General features: G+C 38.3%; 3 protein-coding genes and 1 long non-coding RNA gene across 6 annotated transcripts; 2 read left to right on the forward strand and 2 right to left on the reverse strand.

The window, feature by feature from the left end:
- Positions 1-1749: 1749 nt before the first annotated feature.
- Positions 1750-11766, forward strand: LOC109039985 (glyoxylate reductase/hydroxypyruvate reductase). Of its 2 annotated transcripts, none has more exons than XM_072297708.1 (7): positions 1750-2168; positions 4140-4276; positions 6745-6934; positions 7300-7466; positions 7927-8091; positions 9271-9396; positions 10441-11766. In XM_072297708.1, exons 1-7 carry the CDS (start codon positions 1990-1992, stop codon positions 10557-10559), a joined length of 1083 nt encoding a protein of 360 aa, XP_072153809.1. In that variant the 5' UTR covers positions 1750-1989; the 3' UTR covers positions 10560-11766. The 2 variants fall into 2 exon arrangements, with proteins under 2 accessions (XP_072153809.1, XP_072153812.1); XM_072297711.1 differs by lacking the exon at positions 1750-2168 and adding an exon at positions 2277-2582.
- LOC140224189 (uncharacterized) lies at positions 10697-15457 on the reverse strand. The gene is made up of 2 exons (XR_011899442.1): positions 14882-15457; positions 10697-12664 (listed from the first exon to the last, which is right to left on the reverse strand). It is a non-coding gene; the product is annotated as an uncharacterized lncRNA (long non-coding RNA).
- A 348-nt stretch (positions 15458-15805) lies between these two features.
- On the forward strand, positions 15806-19570 carry LOC109038806 (uncharacterized). 2 transcript variants are annotated; one of them, XM_072297738.1, is made up of 2 exons: positions 15806-16101; positions 18334-19570. In XM_072297738.1, exons 1-2 carry the CDS (start codon positions 16051-16053, stop codon positions 18736-18738), a joined length of 456 nt encoding a protein of 151 aa, XP_072153839.1. In that variant the 5' UTR covers positions 15806-16050; the 3' UTR covers positions 18739-19570. The 2 variants fall into 2 exon arrangements, with proteins under 2 accessions (XP_072153839.1, XP_072153841.1); XM_072297740.1 differs by having other exon boundaries at positions 15807-15958.
- A 2536-nt stretch (positions 19571-22106) lies between these two features.
- Positions 22107-24099, reverse strand: LOC109041250 (3-oxoacyl-[acyl-carrier-protein] reductase FabG). Its single transcript, XM_019057520.2, has 2 exons — positions 23615-24099; positions 22107-22933 (listed from the first exon to the last, which is right to left on the reverse strand). Exon 2 carries the CDS (start codon positions 22923-22925, stop codon positions 22137-22139), a length of 789 nt encoding a protein of 262 aa, XP_018913065.2. The 5' UTR covers positions 22926-22933; positions 23615-24099; the 3' UTR covers positions 22107-22136.
- Between the last annotated feature and the right edge of the window lie 52 nt (positions 24100-24151).

Here is a 24151-nt window from a genome sequence, read left to right on the forward strand (position 1 = left end):
ACAGGGTGACCCAAAAGTCTTAAAAGACACCCCTGTAACTTTTGATTGAATTGAGATAGAGACTTGAAATTTTGACAGTGCTCCTGTGTCAAAGTAAACTACTTTTTGACCCCCCAAAATTGTTGGGCCCCCCTTTGAGGGGGGGGGGGGCTACAGCCCCTAACTTTTTTTTCAAATGGGAACCCCTGTCATATGACACATCGTTGGAAAAATAATTAAAAAAGAAACTTTTTGGCGCAAAGTTCAGGTCGATATCTCAATTTTTGACACGATGGCGGTTTAGTTATTAGTTTCGAAGGACTTTCAGGGCTTCATATCATAGGAATTACCGAAAACATGAAACTCGAGGGTTACTTGACACGGGAAAGACAAATGTAAAGACAAGAACACAGAAATGTGACAGAAGACAAGAAATGTGAAAGACATCAAGTGGCACGGAATATAACAAAAGAATATGAACTATGCAAAACGATAATCCGTAAGAATGCGACGGAAGATTACAATTGAAATAGCCCTCATGCACGCTGGGTGTTTCGATTTCCGTTAACATTTTTGCAGTCATGAATGCGCTTAAGTGCGCTTCAGCCAGAATTGTATTTAGCAAATGGATGGTTTTTATAGGAGGATTATAATTAAACAAGTGGTTAGAAATGGAAACAAAATAATATGAACTATGCAAAACGATTATTCCGATAACGGAACTTGCTTGTTTTGAAAACGCCTTCTACTGCGGCGTGATACCTCACGCATTTCGGAGAGTTCAAATAGTTGTTGCATTGCGCCGTAAGAATGTGACGGAAGATTTAAATGGAAATAGCCTCCATGCACGGTATGGGCTTGTCGATTTCCTCTGAAATTTTTGCAGTGGTGAATGCATTGCTGAAGTGCGCTTCAACTAGAATTGTATTTACAAATGGGTGGTTTTTCTACGAAGATTAAAATTAAACAAGTGGCACGGAATATAACAAAAGAATATGAACTATGCAAAACGATAATCCGGGTATCGGAACTTGGCTGATTCGAAAACGCCTTCAAATGCGGCGTGATACCTCACGCATTCCGGAGAGTTCAAATAGTTGTATCATTGCGCCTTAGACATGCGACGGAAGATTACAATTGAAATAGCCTTCATGCACGCTGGGCGTTTCGATTTCCGTTAACATTTTTGCAGTCATGAATGCGCTTAAGTGCGCTTCAGCTAGAATTGTATTTAGCAAATGGATGGTTTTTATAGGAGGATTATAATTAAACAAGTGGTTAGAAATGGAAACAAAATAATATGAACTATGCAAAACGATTATTCCGATAACGGAACTTGCTTGTTTTGAAAACGCCTTCTACTGCGGCGTGATACCTCACGCATTCCGGAGAGTTCAAATAGTTGTTGCATTGCGCCGTAAGAATGTGACGGAAGATTTAAATGGAAATAGCCTCCATGCACGGTATGGGCTTGTCGATTTCCTCTGAAATTTTTGCAGTGGTGAATGCATTGCTGAAGTGCGTTTCAACTAGAATTGTATTTACAAATGGGTGGTTTTTCTACGAGGATTAAAATTAAACGCGCACCCACCGCAATCGAACACAATGGGTTTGATGCCCACAGATTAGTGATAATGCCATTTTAGCGCCGTAGCAATAGCGCGCTCTGCTGGCTCACTTTGGAATTTCGGATGATGTAAGTCTAAAGTTGTGCTTGTAAATGTGACAGCAAGCTGTATGCTGTGTTGTAAGCGTTTTAGTCCGCACTTTGAATAATAAATGTTCTTGTTCTTGTTATTCGGTGCTCCTCAAATCCTCAAATAGTGCAGATGTAAACATAAATAAGGTCAAACTTTAAGGAATAAGTGTAATTGTTGGAACAAATTTAAGTACATTGGAATCGAATCGTGTTATCCTCGGAGTTTTAGTGGATTATAGTGATAATATTTCTCAACTCTTATCTTCAGTGGGCCGAATCATAATATCATCAGTGGTCGAGAGTTTGAGACAATGGTGCTTCAGTTTGCTCGTCGTCCGCCCGCGTCACTGATCGATCCTCGTAGCGTTTCTCGTTTTCTTTTCCCAGTTGCATCGGAAAGAACAATGTCTTCTAGCCCAAGCAAAAAGCTTAAAGTTCTAGTCACAAGATCGGACTACTTACCATCATCCATCGAACTCTTACGACAACAGTAAAGTATAATTTACTTCGTTTCCTTATCAATTTGTATAAAGGGGGATTTGCCAGTTTCAGAGGTTAGGTTTAGGTTTTGTCTCCGCTCTGCAAGGCAATTTTGATAAGGATTGATATGTAAATAAAGACACTAAGTGATCATTGGGTTACAATTTGTCCAGACTTTGCCAGTATTTGTTGCGGCAAACTGAAGGATGTCCTCTGACTTGGCTAGGGAATCGCCAGGTTGAAAACGATAAAATCCCAAGAAAGGGTGTCACTTCAGGGCGTGACTGTGAGTGCTTCAGTCTTTTAAACCATTACCTGTGTTTTTGTTTAGGTAATGGGATGAAAGGCAGACCCATTCTAAGTTCTGCTCCTGTTACCGAATGATCATACTGCGTGCTGATCTTCACAGTTGGAATGTAGTAAGGCAGGTATTTGTATCAAGACAAAGCGTCATCATGTTGTTGGGAGATCAAACCTAGAGTTAGGGATTTTCTGCATCAGTAATTACTTAGGCCAACATTGCTTTACACTTGGAAACTTAAGTATTTTAAATGCGATTTTAAGTAACATCTTATTAATCGATGATTGTTCATTTTCCCTGTGTGCAATAGAGAAAGCATTTTGAGAAACCTGTAATGCAGTATTTCATGATATATTTAGATTCCGTGTTGTCTTCACTTCTTTAAGCAAGGTCATTTATCACTCAGAGTTTCTTTAGGTTTGATTTGCATTCATGTACACTGACATTCTCTTGAAATCTCATTCAAAAATATCACATATTATTTTGGGCTAAAACTTTAATTTGAGCCTAAGGACTATGCGTATATCTAGTTTCACTTTTGTAGTGCACACATTATAGTACCTGAAAGCAAATGTATGCTCTACAAACAATGATAAAACAGATCCAACCGTAGTAACTCACCAGTAGCTCTACCTCTTACATTTGCTGGCTGGGAAGAACATTACATTTCTTGCTATCGATGACGTAAGTCTGCAATCACATATTTCGTCTGCGGTGTCTGAAAATCTTTGTCTCTGTTATTTTTTAAAGGAGAAGAAATTGACATCTTTCCTTGAAGTTTTTGTGGAATTTTCCTAGGACGTTTTAAAGAATTGCCATTGAGAAGTTTTTTCGTTTAAAAAATAAAGTATGACAGGTAGTCTGCAATATCGCAGTCCGACTTATGTGATTGCCGACTTAAGTACACCGTTGAAAAATAAGTTTTCTTCCCAAGGATGATCAGAGGTACCAAAATTTGTAGCCCATGCTCTGAGGTTCTCGTTGGAATATTGCCCTTTCTTCTGCTATTTATTCATTATATGATTCAGAAATATTCAAGTGCCTATCAATTTCAAATGATGTGATAGCCGAATTGTTGACACTACCGATAGAGTCATTTATTCTTACAGAGAAACTGCGATAATACAATTCTTGCTTCCAAAGTTGCAAAATCTCTGCTCCCATTTCCTATTATCTAATGAAGATATATCCACACTTTTGCTTGAAATTTTCACAGAATTCCTTCAAACGGAGGACAATATCAAAAGTTTTTAAAAATGATGTTGAGTATTTTTCTTTTCAATCAATGAACTATATCAAGATGTCTCATGTGTTGCAAATGGAGATTTGCAGTTTCATCATCAATTTATCTGTGCAGCCGAAAATTTATCTGAGTTTATGGTAACGAATATCCTTTTATGTCTGGAGTTGAAGGATGTCAACTTTCATGTTCAGCAGATTTCTCATTTTTCTGAACCCAGTTGCCTTGCTGCTTGTAAGAAAGTATGGAGTAATTGAGAACTATGAAGGGTCGTGTTGATTAAGTTTCCAATCTTTTACTAGCATGTTTCCATAAGGGTGATACTTCAAATTTTTTTCCTTTTTTTTTTTCAGAGGGAGGGTAAAGGAAGGAGGGGAATGATTGGCCTTGGTGAACCCTCACATACTTTTATTTACTTTTACTTTGGTTTTTTTTTTCAGTTTTGATGTTGAGTGTTGGGATAATGTCAACAATGGTCCATTGAAGAAGGAAAAATTTTTGCAGCTTATCAAAGGAAAGTTTGGCGTGTACACAAGCACCAGTGAACCTGTAGATGAAGATGTGATTGCTGCTGGAGGTAAGAATTTTAAAATCATAAATCACCAAGGAATGCACTTTAAAGACATTTAAAAGATGGTGCTGACTCTAGGGAAAAAATTTTAATTTCAAGTAATCGTTGCGAAACCATGAAGATTTTAAATAATGCATAATAAGTACAAGAAAACTAATCAGAATTAAGTATACTCTTCTTTGTAACTTTCACTGCTTGGATAATCCAATCCATAATAAGAGGATAGGTACTGAAAAAAGGTGCGGAGATGATAGGTTGTTGCATCTTCTTTTTCTTTTTTCAATATGTACTTACAAGATTCTTTCATCATGCCATGCCTTATGCATAATGCATATAGCTCCATTTGTATGTCTATCTATGTGGATGACAGTCAGAAAATTTTTTGTAAGTAAACAAACTTTTCAAGTCTGAATTAATGGAAGAGTCATTTTAAAGAAGGTTGGAGGGTTCCGTGAAATGATTCTTTTTTTTAGTAAGAAATTGAAATTTTAAAATAATTAATTCAATAAGTTGAGCTGGTCTCAAAGAACAGTATATTACAAATGTAATGTTAGAACACCTTCATTGATGGCCTGCTGCAAGTCAAGGCTTTTTGATGTTATAATGTGCCATTTACGTACTTTTTCAAGAGTATATCACCAAAACAATTTTTGAATTTTTTTGACCAGGTAGGTAAAAAAAAATTTCAACACTCGGAAATTTTTTTACCTCAATTGAAATTTTCAAACCATTTGGCCTTGTTTTCCCCACAAAAAAAGCTGGACCCAGCCCTATTTTACCACCTTCTTAGTTTTTCACATTAGAGTTTTTGGCGCAATCATGAAAACATTAAAAGTCAGGGAATCAATAGGAAATATCAGGGAATTTTGCGAGCCGCATTTACCAGAAGTCAGCTCTCATACTTGAAAGGAAAAAAATTTGAGTGGAAGTTTTGTTCGAAGGTCAGGAGATTAAAACATTTTGGAGTCAGGGGAAATTCAGGGAATGGGAACATGACAACATTATGGATACCCTGCATATTCAATACCTGTTTTCTTTTAATCACAATAATGTCACTTCAATTTTCCTGCACTAATCTCTTCAACTGTAATCCTCTCTTTCTGCTGCAATCAATTTATGGGAAGCGCGGGTATTATTGACAGACCATAAAATCATAAATCGTTTAGTTATCTCTAATTGTAAGTGTTGTGTTAAGTTTCTAATCCTGTTCTTAAAACTCAGAAAAAAATCATCAGTCAAGTAAGAGGATCTTTATTTCATTGATTAGCCCACTTTATATAAATTTTTTTCCATCAAACTTATAATGGTTCCCAATGAAATTTGGCAAAGTTGAGCACCTACCTTAGTTCGATGTAAGCTCTTCATTTGATAATATCTCAGATAGATACATAAAAATTATTTGTTCTGTCAGTAATTATGAAGTACCTGCCTATTATAGGTAAATATTTCCTACTAAGTAATCTAAACATGGCACTTCCTCCCTACCCACATGATTTTGACAATTACTGGTGGAACTAGGGTACACAGAGATAAAGATTTCGAAAACAGCTTTTAAAGGATTTCCATATCTACTGCACTCGCATAATTCTTATATTTTACTCTTAATGTATCCAAATGAATCGTTTTATTGTATTTTATGAATAAAATACACTGTTGCATTCCCTTATTTTGCTAGGATCTGTACCCAGGACCTTTTAACAATGAACGTTGATGGTGTGTAGCCATGTAGATCAGGAGTATATTCCCCATTGACAATAGTACATCCTGTGCTAGAATTCTGGTGGTGACAACAAATTTTCTCGGAACTGACTATGAGAACTGCTTAAAAATATTTCTTATGGCCTTGTTATAAGAAAATTTAAGAGGCCTAAAGCATGGATGTGTGTATCCTACCATATCTTTTTAGATTGAACAAAATATAACCCTTGGCTGTGCTGTTGCACTAAGGAAAAACGTGTATGATCATTCAAATATTGCCCCTATATAATTGTACTTTTGAGGAAAGATGTAAATATTTTTACTTGAAATTATCGGATACTTTTGTTCAAATTGCAAATAAAAACTCTCTGAAAAATTGGAGCAAAAATACTTGCAAGTTTCCTGAAAAGTTTGTGTATGATTCTGGGAAATTTGGCGATGACGGAATGTTCATACAGAATGTTACTTTTGTGTGGTAGATTTCCATCAGAAAGTATGCCAAAATTATCACAAAAGAGAAACGTATGTTTACCCTTATGTTCTCCTACAGGGACCTTAAAATTAAATAAACATGCTCTTTTAAAACTGTTCTTCCAATCTTTTTCCTCTTTTTTTGTCTCAGATAATATTCATTAATGAAAAGTGTTTCAAAAGGGCTGGAAAAAATATGTTCCATGAAGTTTCCAGAATCCCTGCCAACTTTAAATCTTTGCTAAAGGATGAATAATGCCTCTATGTATCAGTGAACAAACTCCTTTTTTTTTTTGTTCATCAAGTTCCGTCTTTGCGGGTGGTGAGCACGATGTCAGTTGGTGTTGATCATGTTTGCCTACAAGCCCTTAAAGTTAACAATGTGCGACTCGGATACACTCCTGGAGTTTTAACGGAAGCTACAGCAGAACTCACTGTGGCCCTGCTGTTGGCAACCTCTCGAAGACTGATGGAAGCTGCTGCCAATGTCAAAAAGTAAGCCAATTTTAGACTTCAAATGTGCGTATGCCTAATGCTGTTGTCATACAAACATTTTGAGAGACAGTTGGAGAAAAAATAGACAGTCGCCACGTGGCTGACAATAAACTGCACAGCAGGGACTACATCTGTGTCTTAGTGCAATTTTAGGAGTGATCAATGAATAAAAGTGAAAAGAGCAGCTCGCAATTTATTCTTTTGGGCACAATAGGGTAACTTCTATTGAAAACTCAAATTTTGACTTTATTCCCTCTTGAAGTGAATCATTCTGTTTAAAAATTTGCCACCATGCATGAATTAAGGAGTTGTTTCCGAAAGACTGTCCTTCATGAGTAATATCACCTTTCTCTTCTTTATTTTAGCGGAGGATGGACCTCATGGTCACCCCAATGGTTGAATGGTCAAGGACTGCATGGCTCTATTGTTGGTATTGTCGGTTATGGTAGAATTGGGCATTCAATCGCAGTTAAATTAAAAGGATTTTCACCCAAGCAGATCCTGTACACAAGTCGGAAAGAAAAACCAGAGGGTAGGCTTTAAAATTTAGCACTATTATTAAATTGATAAAAAAAAAAAAGAGTCAAGATCCCAATCAGCTTCATCCTTGTATTATTATCCCACTCAACTTTTGTAACGGAATGACCTCGGTCTATCGACCTTGGGGAGGACTACATTTGTTTCTCATATGTTTATCCAAGCAGCCAAAAACTCCCCTAATTTTTGAAGACTTCTTTTTAAGCAACTTGCTTCTTCGATGCTGTAAATTTTGAAATTAAAAGTTGATAAGAAAGGTGACCTATAAAACAATATTACCGGACAATTCATTGAAATGGTCAACTGGGCCTCTCAGCAGATCTTATAAATATCCTGTGACAGATTCTAAATTTGGCATTTTTAAAAATCTAGAATTTTTTCCAGTTCACTAGTTCGTCTTATGTATTAACATTGTTTTAATGTGTGTCCTCTTTTTTTTTTTTAATAATCTACAGGAACTGAAATTGGCGCTACCCTTACAGATCTTGATACATTGCTTAAGAGGAGTGACTTCGTCATTGTCAGCATTGCATTGACTCCTGAAACAAAGGGAATTATTAGTCGCAGTAAAATTGCCCTCATGAAGGAAAATGCAATCTTTGTCAACAGTGGTAGAGGAGGTTAGCAGACTTTGTATTCATCCGTGTATAGCTTTCACTTTTTTCCACATTTTAAGATTTATAAAATCTTAGCTTGAACGCAGAAAGTTTCCCACTTTTTTGGGTTTTTTCTTGTTTTAATTCAGTCCACTTCTTAGGAAACCATGTTTTTCTTTGGGGGGGGGGGGGGAGGGGAGATAGGAACTTTAATAAACATTTATTTTTAAAGTAACCTTTGATTTTTTCAATTGGCCGAGAAGCATCTCAGTTTTGGACTAATTAGGAGCTAAACTTCTATCAGACTAAAAATGTTTTTGCTCAAGGTGTAGATATTGCCCTCTGAAAAACACAAGCTGCGAAAATCTTTCACTTGCAGCAATTCACATAGATGGCCACAGTGTGAAACCACGTATCTCCAATTGCAGCGTTGAAGACTTCCTGTCATACTTCATTCTTTCCTTGGAAAAACAGTCGCTGTAATTTATTGAAAACTTCCCTGATTCTTCCTCTCTGATAACAGAATATTTTGTGTTTTCAAGCGTTGGAGTTGACTTGTTTTTCTTTGAAAAATCCAATTGGAGCAGAGATATTGAGATGCTGCAATGAAAATACATATGTGGAGCACTTTAGTCACCAATATCTTTCACCTTGCTTTTATCAGCAATGGAATTAAAGTAACCAATTCAAATGTGTGCATCACTGATTGATGGATTAAAGGAGGCAAAAACTGTGAAAACATTATTTTTTCAAGGGTTTAAGTTGGGTTTTCATCCCTTTGGTTAGTATTAACCATAAAACTTAGTAATTGGATTAATTCTACTAAAATTTTGATAATCTACAAAATTTAACATCAGAAATCATTTTTTATCCTCGTAAAACTTTTCAGAAGCGCCAAACAGTGAAATTGTCAATTAACAACACGTCTTGGCACTGTGGCCATCATCAGATTCGGTCTGTGCCTGCTTTGTATTCATTTTGAAGCAAAGGAGCAGAATACAAGGCAGTCGAGGTATGTATCTGATGATGACAAGAGGGCTGTTAGGGTACGGGCAGGACGTGTTGTTAAACAAAATTTCTTCTCATGTGAGTAAAAAAGAATACTTCACATCGTTTTTATGACAGTTCAACAGATTGCTCCCATGTAGCATAAGTGATTTTTCACGTAATCATGTGGTTAATCTCATTTTCTTTGTTTCTTAGGACTGGTTGACCAGGATGCATTGGTTGAAGCTCTTCAGCAGAAAAGAATTCTTGCAGCAGGTTTAGATGTCATGACACCTGAGCCCTTACCACTTGATCATCCCTTGATGAAACTTGATAATGTTGGTATGTATTTCTTTTCACTATGTATCAAAAACACTTTTTTTCGGTCCAGGGTCCCTAAATGAAGCCCTTTATGTTGTCATTCTCAGGAAGAACATCGTATGAACAATTCGATGTTGGCAAATATCTGCTCAGGAAAAGTTCATTTTCGAGGATAGTCATTATTAGTTTCCTTGAACTTTTCAAACACTTAAAATAAAATTATAAACAAAATTCTTTGAAAAATTGGGAGAAAATCTACTTCAGTTTTCCGGAAAATTTGTGATTTATCTGAGAACTTTGGCAACGTTCAAAGGCTCATCGGCATTTTTTCTTAGCAAGGCAAGAACAGTGAATTTTACGAATTTTGAGAAAAAAATTTTCCTCAAGATTTAGCACCGCAAAACCAGGTTTTTGTGGTAAGATGTGCTATTCACAGTCATTGAACTAGAATCAAAATGCAATTCATTTTCAACCTCTAAATAATTTTAGACGATGAATAGAAGTTTTAGTAACTTCTGGAAGATATGGGAACGAATAATAAGTGCTTTAAACATTTCTTAGGGAAGATCCAAATTGGTCACTTGGTAGAATCCTATTTACAGGGAAAACGTCATAAGAAAAAGAAAAAAAGAAAAGGAAAATGAACATTTTTAACATTATTTTAATTCTATAAAAACTAAAATTCCTTTGTCAGGCTATCCAAATTTTCAGAGCTTTTTCTATGCTGTGTTTGTTAATGAAGGGTCTCCAACATTTTTAAGCCTCATTGCTCCCTACAGATTCGTCTCCCTGAAAAATTATAATTTTGACAATATATATGTTTTTTCTTTCTCTAATATCTTTACAGAGGTAATGGGTCGATTTTTTTAGAGTGTGTAATGCGTGCCAACGTTCCCTCATGAAAGAATAGGATTTAAGTAACTAAAGCTTTGATAAATGTACCTTACTTCCTGATCATGAAAGCATTCCATTTTGAATGCTCATGTTCAGGGAAAAACAACTTGACTTCAATGTCTGGCCCGCAACCCTGTTCTAAATATGTTTTCCTTCAATTTTTTTTGTTAGTTCTGCTACCTCATATTGGAAGTGCTTCTATCAAAGCTAGAGGAGACATGGCTCAGCTCGCAGCAGAAAACATCATTGCTGTCTTCAAAGGAACATCCATGCCCGCTGAATATTTGTGATGAGAAATCAAGTTTCGAATAATCTCCATAAAAAACTTACTTTAACGGATTCAAATTTATTCGATTCCTTTACAAAAACAGTCTTTTTGAAAAGTGATGTGAAAATTTTTGGATCTCATATCAAGTAAAAAAATAAGTGTGTATGATATTTATTTTTTATTTTTTTATCAATGTGCATTTAAAATTATACATTTTTCTACAAACTGTGAATGTTGAAGAGGGAATGTTAACAATGGAACAAGGTAGTGTTGAAAGGATGAGAGCTAAAATCAGTCAGTTTATAAATTAAAAACTTATTATGAGTCACTAAACCATGAACAATTCTTGACTTGCAAATATATTTTTCCAAAGGTAAATGAAGCGCAGAATACAATGCGCACATTCAAAACGCAAAAAAATTATTCCGAAATGGAGAAATATGTTGTTCAAAAAACGCAACTTATTCGTAAATTTAAAACGCCCCAGTTTTGCGCGAAACCTAATGATGTTATCCAACACCAATCAGAAGCATGCGCGGGTTTCTGCGTCTCCCCTCAAATGTCATTCTACTCCTCATTCATGAAAACAATAGAAAATTCGAAACTAAATCTTCAGAATCAAAGAATCAAATTTCATTCACGCTATCTGTTGTAAACAAGCAAAAGTTCAACATTGAAATACGATTTATTTCAACAAGCATGAGTGGAAAAATAAAGGAGATGGCGATTTGATCGCCACAGTACATCACTTCCATCATTTCCTGCCATTCAGGCGTGTTTTAAATTCCTTCAAGTCTTTGGACTTCTTAAAAGCGGCTTTTCTGGGATTTTGGCCCCAAAAAATCAGTATAAATCACGACGTAATCTACTCACAAGATACTTCCAGAATATTAAATGGATGTATTTCTGCCAAACAGAACTATGTGCATTATCATGGCGTGAGCCCTGTTATGCATATATTCTTATGGGTCTCAGGGCTCATGTCTTAATGGATATAGTTCCGTTTGGCAGAAATACGTCCAAATAAAATACACAAGGTTTAGTGACCCATTAATTCTAAATTTTCTTAAGTTTTTTAAATTTCAGTTGATAAGTAGGTACCGAGTGTTTCAAATTTCATCGGGAAAAGTGTAAAAACGGTCCGCATAACCTGTGATATTAACATGCATGTCCGTTTGCAGCCTTATGTTTTAGTTGATGCCAAATAAATTTTTGTTTTAAAAAAATAAGGTCTTATTAATTACTTGTGGTTTAAATAAATGTCAATGGTCCATCCAACTATCATAACTTTACCTTAGACCGATGAACATATGAAAATTAAAAAACATTCTGAATGACTAATGAAGGTCATGGACTGATAATTTTTTTAGCTTTTAAGCGAGATTGTGTCCTAGAAATGTGAAGCAACTTATAATTTGGAACAACACAACTTAAAATTTGTTGCCATACTGTCCAAAAGTTAAAAGTAAAAGAACTATGAAATTTAAGACTGGATTTGACAATTATTTGTCCTAGTCATCAGCTTTACTGGACATTGACTGTTGGTGAGAGTCATTTTTACTTGAAAATACTGCAAGCCCAAGTTTGCTGATTTGCAAACTCTTGAATAGGACTCTTTAATTTTTTTTAAAATAGGTTTATTTCAAGCTCTGGCTGTGAATATCCTGGGAACAATAAGTTCTCATATGGAAGCTCTCCATTCTGCGACATAAATAATATATTTGTATTCCTTCTCTAATTTAGTTCACAATAATGTAGAGAGGGTATTATTGATTATTTTAAACCAGAGAATACTGTACCTTGATTTTGGGTTGTAGGAGGGGGAAGTCCCACCCGAAAGCAAACTCTCATGCATGAAGAAGCAACCCTAATAATTTTCAAATTTCTCATAAAGATAATCAAATTCTGAGCCATGCTTAAGATACTGGGAAGAAATGAGAGTAGTGGTTTCCAACCTTTTTTGTCCGCGGACCACTTTTTCTGTTCCCGAGAGAGAAGGCCGCGAACCAACAACAAAATTGAACAACCTTTGTTTCGGTATCATGCTTTTTGAAAACATTTTCGCCGAGCCCTCGCAGACCACCGATCGGAAAACGTTGGATTACAGCCTCAGGAAAGATGAACGAACTGGACAACAAAGTTTAAAATCAATGGGAAAAGACAGGCCCGCCACATCCCATCTCGGGCCCTGGTACCAGTTTTAAGGTCCGGATCCCAAGCACGGAGGGGGGGGGGGGTTCCGAGGGGAATCCCCCGAGAAATTTTAGAATTTATACGACTAATTGGACGCATTTTGAAGCTTCCATAAAGAATTTTTCCATGAATTTCTGCGGAAAAATTATGGTTTTTTTTTCTACTTTCAGCACAAAATACTTGCGAATTGTTGCACTCAAAACATCTGGAAAATTTTTATTTTTTTTCGGGGGGGGGGGGGCATATGATACTATTTTCAGTTGTATGAGGGCCAGGCCCCCCTGGACTCCCCCTTCGTTTGTCTATGGCAAGGGAGTTGAGCCATGAGCCATTGAAGTCGAGGATGCCCAGACTGGAGACCCTTAGCATCTGACGACGGAAGAAAATGAAACGCAGTTACTAAATATATCCCTCTGTACTGAAAATCTTGAAAATAGATAGAAATTTTCCAAGAAGTATACTTCTCTTCAGAGAAGTAACTTCTCTTCTGTAGAATTCTTCTTAAATTTTCAAAAAGAAGAATTCTACAGTGCCCCAGCGTGTTTCTGAAAATCTATTCACATTTTGCGAAATTTTTAGGGTCCATTTTTCACTTTTTCTTACGAAACAAGGGTTGCATGTAAATTCGTAGTGGTTTTTAACGGGTAACACGGGCCCCCCTCGGGGCCTTGGCCCCGGTACCAGGGACCCAGTATCCCCCCCCCCCCTTGTGGCGGGCCTGGTACAAGATGCTTGCTCTGTATGGCAAAAAGTGATCTTTCCACTGGGATATGAAAATGTTCCCCCGGAAATGTTGTGTTTTGTTTTCACCTCCGACCTCCCCACAGTATCTTCTAGCAATGATGTTGTCACTGATGCGTCGACGCTCTTCTTCATGGAATTATTACCGCATTACTCACTTCTTAATATACGCTGCTACACTGTTGTATGGGTTTTTAAATGATGCGACTATTCGGCCTCCGAGGCCATACTAGTTGGTATCTTTTCCCAATGAAGGCGTTTTTTATGTATGGACGGTTTTCATCAGAGTATTATCTCACGCAAGCGCATTACTCGTTAATCTATATGCTGGTACACTGTTGTATGGGTTTTTAAATGATGCAACTATTCGGCCTCCGTGGCCACGCTAGGAAGTATCTTTTCTCAGTGAAGGCGTTTTTTATGTATCGACAGTTTTCATCAGAGTATTATGTCAAGCAAGCGCATTTAATATGTGTGAATAGAAACCTTTTCACCTTCGCCCCTTTTCCCCAGTCCCTCTCTCCCTTCTTTTTTTCTTTTTCTCCCTTTCGTTTCTTTCTATTTTTTTCCTCCTCCCTACTTTCTCCTTTTCTCTGTTTCTTCCTTTTTTTCCCATCTCCTTTTTATTTCGGCGTCGGGTCCTGTCAATCCTATCTCTCCCCTCTCTCGACGGCTCTGGCCTTTGGAGGAAATAGTCGTCGAGTTTTTACAGGCACTTAAAAACATTCCTCAGTGTACACTACTTTCAGAATACTTTAAATAATATACCTATATTTACTTGGTGGCTTACGTAGAAAAAGGCACAATTCCGATTGCAGCGTTGCAAGTCTCTGCTCATGTTTTATCTTCCTGGGAGAAAGTGAACCAATCGTTTTTCTTGTAGTTTCTGAGATTTTTCCCCACTTTTATTCCACACAATAGTTACTCTATCTACCAACTCTATTGTCTTAAGATTTTAGTGTGTAAATTTGACCATTTTCAAATTAAACTAATTGCGCCCATCAACCCTAATTACAGCAGTTACACATTTTCATGAACCAATGAAAAAAAAAAATAAACATATATAGGTATGCAAGTTCGTTTCACCATTAAGAGGACACCTGTGTCGGAAACACGAGACACTCTTGGCTGGTATTCGAGTCTCGTGACTGGCGGTTACGATGGTAGGGCGTGACCTTTTTGAAACCCAGGCTTGGATGCAACTATTCGAGCTCAATGAATGTGCGTGTTGCATTCAGAGCTAAATGAAGGCGCTCTCGGTGATGTGTTGTTTTGCGCACTACCATGTCTCGTCTTCGTTTGAGTTCCGTCTAAGCAGTATCTCGGACGCAGGTCGGCAGCCCGTAGGCACCCTTTGGGCTGATGTAGACTACGTTTCGGAGAAGAAATCACCATTTCGATCTGGCTCACCTCTACATGTAAAAGCATCTATCTGCACTTATGACACGAGACTTATGAAACGAAGGTATGACATTACGGGAAAAAAGCTGTTGAAGAACCCTGGTTTCTGCCTCGAGGCGATTGTGTTTAGGAAACGGCGCGTAAGTGCCTATAATATAGGAACTCCTTGATAGAGACGCTGATCATGGAGCTCTCTCTCGATAAACGCACTATCGGAGTTGTATTCTCCGCAAAGAGGAACCACAAACTGCCGAATCTCCGCGTGTCTGCGAGCGAGTTCTTACGAGTGTGTACGCGCCGTTTCCCCTAGCGCAGTCGTTCGAAAAATGAAAAGATCATTCACCCCGCGCCCTCTTGTTTTTTCTTACATAATGCTATCTATCCAAAAGTTGTTTCCAAATTGAGCCAGAAATACTTTGTGATTTCTTATAGATTACCAACGAAAAACCACTATTTCTCGCTCATTTTAGAAACACTTGTACCTAGCATTAGTTCTTGAATGCAGGCACGAGCTTTTATGGATGTGCCAAAAATATATGCGATTTTTTCCCCAGTTTTTGGTCTCCCTTACACCCTGGATTTTTGCTTTGGTACAACCGCAATTGGACGGAGTTAAACAGAAAGGAACCAAGCCACATCGGGATAGAAGCGAGAAAATGAGGTTTAAAGTTTGGCTCCTGCATAAGACTCAATGTTAAAGATAAACTTCAAGTTCAATTTCTGCAAAATGTTCTCCAACAAAAACCTAGAATTTTTGGCGATAGATAGTAGAGCAGTGGTTGAGTTCAAAACCACTCATAACTCAATTTTTTCCAAAATGTGGGTTGGTTCCTTTCTGCTTAACTCAGTCAATTGTCATTTAAAAGTCTGCCTGACAACCATGCCTTACGATTATCACTAATGATAATCTTTGACAAGAGAATATCACTACCATTTGCGTCGTTTCAATGTGACTGACGCCTTACCTCTGACTGTGAGCTGCCCGTTGCTCATCGTACGGGAGCATCTAGCCATGTAGTGCATTTTTACTCTTAATATTTTATTCTACAATTCAGAAACGGCATCCGAACTGTTTTTTCGTGGCAGGTATTTTTTCGTGAATTTTCTGTACAAACTGTAAATTATGTGTTTGAAACTGCGTCAATTTAAAATGTACGGAAGCCCATAAACTGATCAACATGGATGGATGCTTCAAGTTCCTCTTCATTTCAAATATTTTGTTACAAATGGTGAGCATGAATCAAGATGCAATGCCCTAATACTCTCCCTGGTAAAAATTGGCAGTAGAATCTCTGTTCGAAAATACCATAGACTATACAGCCGGCTGTAAGATTTCCAATAGCTTTTATAGCCGGCAACACAATTTCTTATAGCCTTTTATAGCCGATGGCGATTAAGCAACAGCCTGGCGATAAAATGTATGCTAAACGTTACTAATTACGGATGCTAGTACTTAGTGAGTTTTTGCACTACCGCTCTCTTTTTGGGCCGCAGTATCTTGATTTAATTCGCGAGGGAAGCTCCGTACTTTTGAAGGATGCCTGCCATTCCTAATATGTTGGAGCGCCTTCAATTTCGTATGATACTGTGCAATACCTCAGGTGTGAAATAGTTGCCTCAAGCGCCGCGGTACACTGCGGCGCGGCGCGGCGGGCGGGCAACCAGCTGAACGTGCATTGGCGCCTACAAACCTAACAGGAATACTTCACGCATTGCGCAATGCGTGAAGTATCCCTGTTAGGTTTGTAGGCGCCAGTGCGCCGCCGCTCCGCTTTGTGTTAGGCTCCAATATTTAATCTCGCGGAGTCAGCGTTATTCAACTCATGATTTTGAACTGTTTGCACATCTGTATGGATTATTCTCATTTTAATTGATGAAAAAAAATATGTATTAAAGGAAAATATAATGTGTGTTTGTAAATATTAAGGTGATTCCGTATCAAACTTAATGATTTTCTAAAGCACACGAATTTCTACACAATTTCTTATAGCCTTTTATAATCGAATTTTATAATCGATGGCGAAAAAGCAACAGCCAGGCGATAAAGTGTAAAGCCCGGCGATAGGAACTATAGCCCGGCTGCATAATTTTTTATCGCTTCGTATAGCCCGGCCGTATGATTTTTTCCACTTTTTACAGCCAGCTATATGATTTTCTGTCGCCCTCTTCAGTCGGCTGTAAGAACTCCTATGGTATTTTGAAACGCAGCTCCTATCGCCAATTTTTACCAGGGGCTGCTAATACATAGGAGAAACGCCCAGTACACCAATCTCCGGCTTAGGTATTCGTGAGCCCTTAGCATGACTTACAATAACTGAATTGAAAAAATAAACAAATGAATAAATAAATAAATAACATGAAAACCCTTTTTTAAAGTGTTCATGATTCGTGATGAAAACAGGTGAAAGACACCCAAGGGAAAAAATGAAATGAAATAACTGGGTGCTTCCATACCAACTAATGGCACTTTAAAAAAGTGACCTCCTCAGATTTGGATGAAATTTTGAACACGCAATGCCGAGCCATGATTCAAAATTCCAATCCTTTTATGATTTCAACCAAAACTAGTCTTAAATTAATTCCATGAAAATATCAGTATTTTATTTTTAAACATCAAAAATGTTTTGAACTTTCTTTCCACCATATGGCTCCACGTAATTTTGAGACTTTAGACATGTATCTCGTAACAGCAAACCGACGGCGTAAGTCCGCAGTCACATAACTCGTTTGCGGTATGCCTGAAAATCTCCGCCTCTATGTTATTTTTAAATGAGAACAAATTGACATCATTACTTTACGTTTATGCAGAATTTTCTCCGCACAGAGAATAAAAATCACGACAGTTTTAAAGAATTGCCGTTGAGTAGTTTTCCGTTTAAAAAATAAAGTATGACAGGAAGTCAGCGGCGTCGCGAACCGAGTTATGTGATTGCCGACTTACATCACCATCGAAACACTGCACTTATAAGTTTTACGCCCAGTCCTCCAGTCCCCGCGTTTAAGTCCTTTGAGCTTTGGTATAGTTCTTGCATCTCTTCTCCACCTTATAGCACATTTTGCCCTACTACGTTACATTTTTCTAATACGACCGTATTATTCGTAAGTATCCTCGTTCCCAAGTAGCATTTTTCAACGGAAAAATCGCGATTTGTTGCGATTTTGTCGGCGATAAAATCGCTAAGATCATCAACATCTGAGCGAAAATCCTCGATCTTGTTGCAATAAAATCGCGATTTTATTGCCCGGCAATTCATCGCGATATTATCGCAACAAAAATCGCGATATGTGGCGATTTATTCGATAATATTATCGAAATTATATCGAATAAATCGCCATACATCGCGATTTTTGTTGCGATAATATCGCGATAAATTGCCACCGATGTGATACCGGTAATCGACCGATAAAATCGCTATTTATCGAGATCGCTGCTACTCGGGTTATTCCATTTTTGCCATCAGAATCGTATGCATCCGCTCGTCTCGGCCAATTTCGACTTGCACCAACCGACTTTTTATCCCGCCGAGCCGTTGAGGGAAAAAGACGTGCTGCGGACACTGCGCGAGGATCATTTGACCAACTGGAGCTGGTTGGATGAGAAGGAGCCGCCAGGCCCCAACACGGTGGCCATCCGTCGCGGCGACGACCCCCAGACCCGCTCTTGGATCGTCTTCCGCACGACGAAGCGCGGCACCACCCTCTACAAGGAGACATTCACCAACGAGGACGCTGCCATGTCCTTCTTCCTCGATCGGGTCCGCTTGATCTCCATCTGCGTCGAGCCCGTCACTCCGCATATAGTCGACAGCGACGAGATTTACGATATTTTCGACCAACAGCGTGCTCAGCAGGCTAAAAATGAATAGGCGGCCCGGTCATAGAATAATAGCTACCGGAAAGGTAATTGTCAAATTCTCCCATAAGATCGCGTAAAGTTCATCGGCGGATCCAGCAAATTGGCAACATTGCCTTTTCTCCATTTAAAGCTATTAAAATGTATCGATTCTTGGAGGGGCCAAGTGCTCCGACAAGAATCGATTATGTAGCATAGATTTAAATGAAGGAAATCTAGTGTTGCCAAATTGCTGGATCCGCCTCTGGTATAGTTATATTTTCGAAGCGGACTTGGAGTCGATTCCCCACGAAATTTGAAACGGCAGGCTGTGCGGGGGTCGCGGGAATTTCAAGAATCGGAGCAAAGATGGCCGACTGCTGCCCCTCTGGTAGCTATTTTTCTAAGCCCGTTTCAGACGATCAATGCAGAGCTCTCAAAGTGGCGTCACGTGGAGTCTCGTCACCCTCAAAGATTGTCGGGCCGACAATCTTTGAGGGCAATGGAGGGTCACGTGACCTTATGTGACGCCACTTTGAGAGCTCTACTGCCTTAATACTATAGTTATATTGTAAGCAAGAACCTTAGCAACTACTTCTAATTGGACGCATTTAAATCAAAAGGAACTATGTGCATTGAGCCATGGGCCTTGAGATCCATAAGAATACATGCGTACCGGGGCTCATGTCCGAATGAATTTTGGCTCCTTTGGATTTAATTGAGACCATATTTACAAACGATAAGTGAAAGATTACCTAAAGACGTAGGGGTCAATTTTTATGCTTGAGGGAACTACTATTAAACAAAAATGTTTATGAAAGACCTCGTTGAAAATAGGAAAAATACAACTGCTTCTACGTTGGTAATTTTCTCTACGAATTGTATCGCTTCCTTTTCCCCCGTCCATTTTTTAAAGTCCAAAATTCTCTTAAAGAAACTGAATATTCACACACCGAGAAGTTCGGAGATCAGCTTTGAACGAGATATGAACAAATTGTGAGGCCACTGATCTCCTTCTACAACGTTGCAGAAGCCGACTCCCTGCCTTACTCAACATAATTTATTTAAAACCATCTTAAATTTTCTTCTCCTTCGGCAGAATATTCTATAAATATTTCAAGCTATAAGGCTAGCTTCTTTCTCATTTGTAAAAAAATGGAAAAATGAGTAAATCAAAAGCAGGAAAAAATCCACGATCATTCGATCCCAGGATTCCAGGCTCGCGGTGTGAATACCAATAGGAAACAAGGATATCGATCGCTGGACGTCAAGCTCAAGGGATCGAAATCCTAACCCGAGATAAACTCCTAACCGTGGTAATGACGTTTTTCATGAATAAATTTAACCTTTCCGCTCATGGAAGAGGGAATAATTTACTTGAGTCAAATTGCACGTCTAACGTCACTATGACAGTTAAAATATGGCAATCTCAATCTTGACTCTCAGTTCAAGCTGTACACGCTTTGTGTTGAACAACTCAGTGTTCGATTGAGTAGTCTGCTAAAGCCGTTGTATATGTAGAGCGCAATTTGACTCACGTAGGGTTTTGTTTTTCTTGTAACCGGGTAATTTAAAGTTCCCGTAACCATTGGACAATAAAAACGTTTATATCTAAGGTAGAAGTTGATTTCGGTAGTTTTCGTTGCGCGAATCGTGTTTTGCGTGAAATTTTGGTGAAGAATCATGTATTAGAGTGTTTAAATTCGTACTTTGTTTAATGGTCGATTCAATAAAAAAAAAACCTAATATAGAGCGCTTCCCTTACTTTTCTCAGAAAAATAAATTTATCGGGAGAAACGAGGCAACGTTGGAATGCTCACACGGCGTCGAAACATAACATGGGCCTTTTAAGCCCCGTTGTTCGATGCCGTGATTATCCTAACGCGAGTTCGAATAATCGCACCAAACTCGGTGCGGTCGATGTCACACTCATATTAGCGCCTGCAAGACTGTAAGAATACTTCACGCATTGCGCCAAACGGTGCGGTCGGCGTCGAACGCATATGAGCGCCTACAAGACTGCATGAATACTTCTCGCATTGCACCAAAAGCAATGCGAGGGTTGTTTGCAATACCTGTTCGACTACAGATACGGGCACATCGCCGCTGACTAAATTGAAGGCGCATATCACAGTATGTGAAGATGACTCGACACTCGACCGCGCTTCCTTCCCTAGCTTGCGCGAAGCTAAAATCGTCGCAAAACTAGGACCATGCGTCATTTCCTTTTGACGGTCCCTGTCCAGTTTTTACCTTAATTATAGGGTAAATATGTATCATTGCAACGGTTCAGACGATGTTTAAGCGATGCAGCAATTCTGAAACTTGATCCTTGTAAAATTAATTTTGGTTCAATACAAATAAAACGGAACAAACGAAAATATCGCGATTTTATTTTTAATATCATTTTGCCACTGTAGAAGGCATCCGTGCCTTTAAAACAATTGAAAATTTGAGGATCTCTGTTTTATTTTCGCTGATCTAAAATCCTGCTTATTCAGATGAATTAATGAGGATTGGAAAATCAAAATTTTGTTAACGCTATCGGGTGGTCTGAAAATTTATGAGCAACTATTCCGCTCATTCAACCGGGATCCAGTGGCCTAAAAGGACAAATTTATTCACTCTAAAATAAAAAAAAAAATGATAGAATTTGAGAGAATTTCTTCATAAAAGTTCTGAAAACGAATGCAATTAGGCTCTTTTACAGTGACCATCTCCACGCATATTTTTAACTTAATGGTTGATGGCGCTTCCAGACAGGCTTTGAATTCCCAGTCTTCAATCAAAATGGGATCTCATTTAGAACCGATCTATTCCTGATAATCGAACGTATGAGTATCAGAGCGGACGTATTTATGCTAAAAGAAAGAAGAGACGGGTGGAAATGAAGGAATGCGCTCGTTAGTTTTTATATTTTATATAAGTTTTCTTTAGTTCTTATTTATTTAATGTCTATTCCCATTTGTCCATTGTGCCAAAAAGAATCACGTCCAAGTAATCAAAGAAATGGACATCAAAAAATAGCAGAATAAACTGTATCAATCTGAGGATTTGAGTATTTGCACATACCTGGCAATCCAAAAGTTCTGCATCACCGTCCGAAACCCCTAAGGCTCTTGCCGTTCTGCAGGGCGAGCCCCTCAAAGTTTCGGGAGTCCAAAAAGTCGTTGCCTTTGACCTAGGAGCACTCGCAGAATTTCAAGTCTGTATCTCAACCTCATCAGAAGTTAAGGTGTGATGCCTGTTGCCGGTGTTGCAGAACTTTTGGATCACCCTGTCTATGAAAATTGCTTACTTTAAAAATAACCAAGACCGTCATAAACTGCATACAATTCTATGAGAAGCAGTCGCATGCGTGTATAAGGAACCGACAGAATTAAATTCAAAAAACAATGCAAAATTTCATACATACATTTATTGATATTGAGATCACATCGAGATACCAGTGGAGCCCAGAACATACCTTCCTCCATCCACAGGAAAGTTTACGCCCGTTGAAAAACTAGCATCTTCACTGGCAAGGAAAACTATTGCCTTTGCAACTTCCTCGGTGGTTCCGAGACGTCCCAGTGGATGCGCTTTTTTGGAGCGTTCCACGTACTGCTCCAAAGCGCCATCTCCTCCTGCCATACCACCGCGCTTTTGCATTTCCGTTAGAACAGCACCAGGATTCACTGAATTTACTCGGACGCCTTTTGGTGCGAGCTCCAGCGCCACGCAGCGAGTGAACTGATCAATGGCTGATTTTGACATGTTGTACGCGAGGGTGCCCACGTAAGATTGTAAAGCAGCTACACTTGAAACGTTTACAATCGCACCTTTTCTTGCAATAATGTGAGGTGTTGCTAACATTGTCAGATGGTACACAGCCCTCACGTTTGTGTTGAATATCCTGTCATACTGTTCAAGTGACGTGTTTTCAATGACGCCTAGCTCGACGATTCCGGCGTTATTAATGAGAATGTCCAGGTGGTTAAAGTGTAGCAAAACAGATTCGAGCAACCTCTTGGTTTCAGTCTCATTCGTCAAGTCTGCCTTGATCAGTAATGGGTCCTTTTTACCGTGTATGTTGCATTCTTCAGCCGTTTTTATAAGGTTTGCATAATTTCTTCCGGTGATGGCAAGTGAGGCGCCATATTTGGCGAACAGTTTAGCTGTTGCCGCACCAATCCCACTGCTCGCTCCAGTCACAAGCACTACTTTCCCTTCGAATTGCATGTTTCAGCCTGAAACCAATATCTGAAACGTAAAGGCGGTGCTTCATTTTATTATCAAACTAATTCAAATCCAATTAAAGAAGAAAAAGAACCTAACCATAGTTTAAATTAATTGAGTAAAATCAGCAATACGTTCTTACAAAGTCGAATTTTATTTAGCTCTTCATTAGAATGGTATTTAAAAAAAAAAAAAAAAAAAAAAAAAAAAAAAAAAAAAAAAAACATAAGTAAATAGTAGTAATTTTCGTTTATTTTAAAGCGGTGCCCCAACAACTGTGGACATTAACACCTCTCTAGTTAGGTTACAAGGTTTATTACAGAAAAAGGGGGGGGGGGATGATTCAACAAAAAAAGAAATTCATATTCCTATATCGATGGCCAATGAACAATGCCGCTTATTTGCAAACTGGCAATTTACATGACGGGGAAAAAACTTTACCATTTTTGTAATCATGAGGTTCGATTTACGATTTTTTCTCACATTATAGTGACATTACAGATACAGCGCCTTCAAGCGGAAGTGGAGAGAACTCAAAACATCAGCTAGCGTATTTTAAACTGTAGAATGCGGCGAAGTCGCTCACTCATTTTCGCCAAAATTAGACAGTATCGGTCCTCAGTCCTCGATTATACATTACAGTGCCTACACAGATAAGTAGGTGAAAATAAAATAATGATGGTAATACTCACTATTCAATTTCACTTTGACGTCTATAGTGCCTTCTCGCGTGGAAACAATATTTAAAATTTTGAAAATCGGTACACAAGTAGACTCTTACTTGAAAGAATTATCATGTAATTACTTGCACTAGTTAGAACACTCTGGTGGAAGACTGAGAAGAAATTGAGCATATCAGCTGGAATATTCAATGCCAAAGTTTGTGTTTGCTCATCGAGCTCATATAATTTTGTGCATAAAATGAGATAACTAGCGGACCGATTGTTGAAAGTATACACTTTTGTTACATCGGCAAGATAAGGCAAGGCAAGACACAGCCACATATCCAAGCCATGTATTACATTGATTTTCGATTTCTTGTCGTGCCACATAAATTGTCACAATATCCCAGCTTGACAAGATCGATCTGTTTCTTGCGTCAACTCCAATAGCGTAGGTACCCCTACTCTTAATTAAGTGGACTTGCACTTGGTATTACATGACCCACTCGCCGTGATAAAAATTTACAGGTGTATGAAATTTAGGATTCGTTTTGAGCTCTTTATTCC

The sequence above is a fragment of the Bemisia tabaci genome, chromosome 1 (genome assembly GCF_918797505.1).
Source record: "Bemisia tabaci chromosome 1, PGI_BMITA_v3".
Classification (NCBI taxonomy): Eukaryota; Metazoa; Arthropoda; class Insecta; order Hemiptera; family Aleyrodidae; genus Bemisia; species Bemisia tabaci.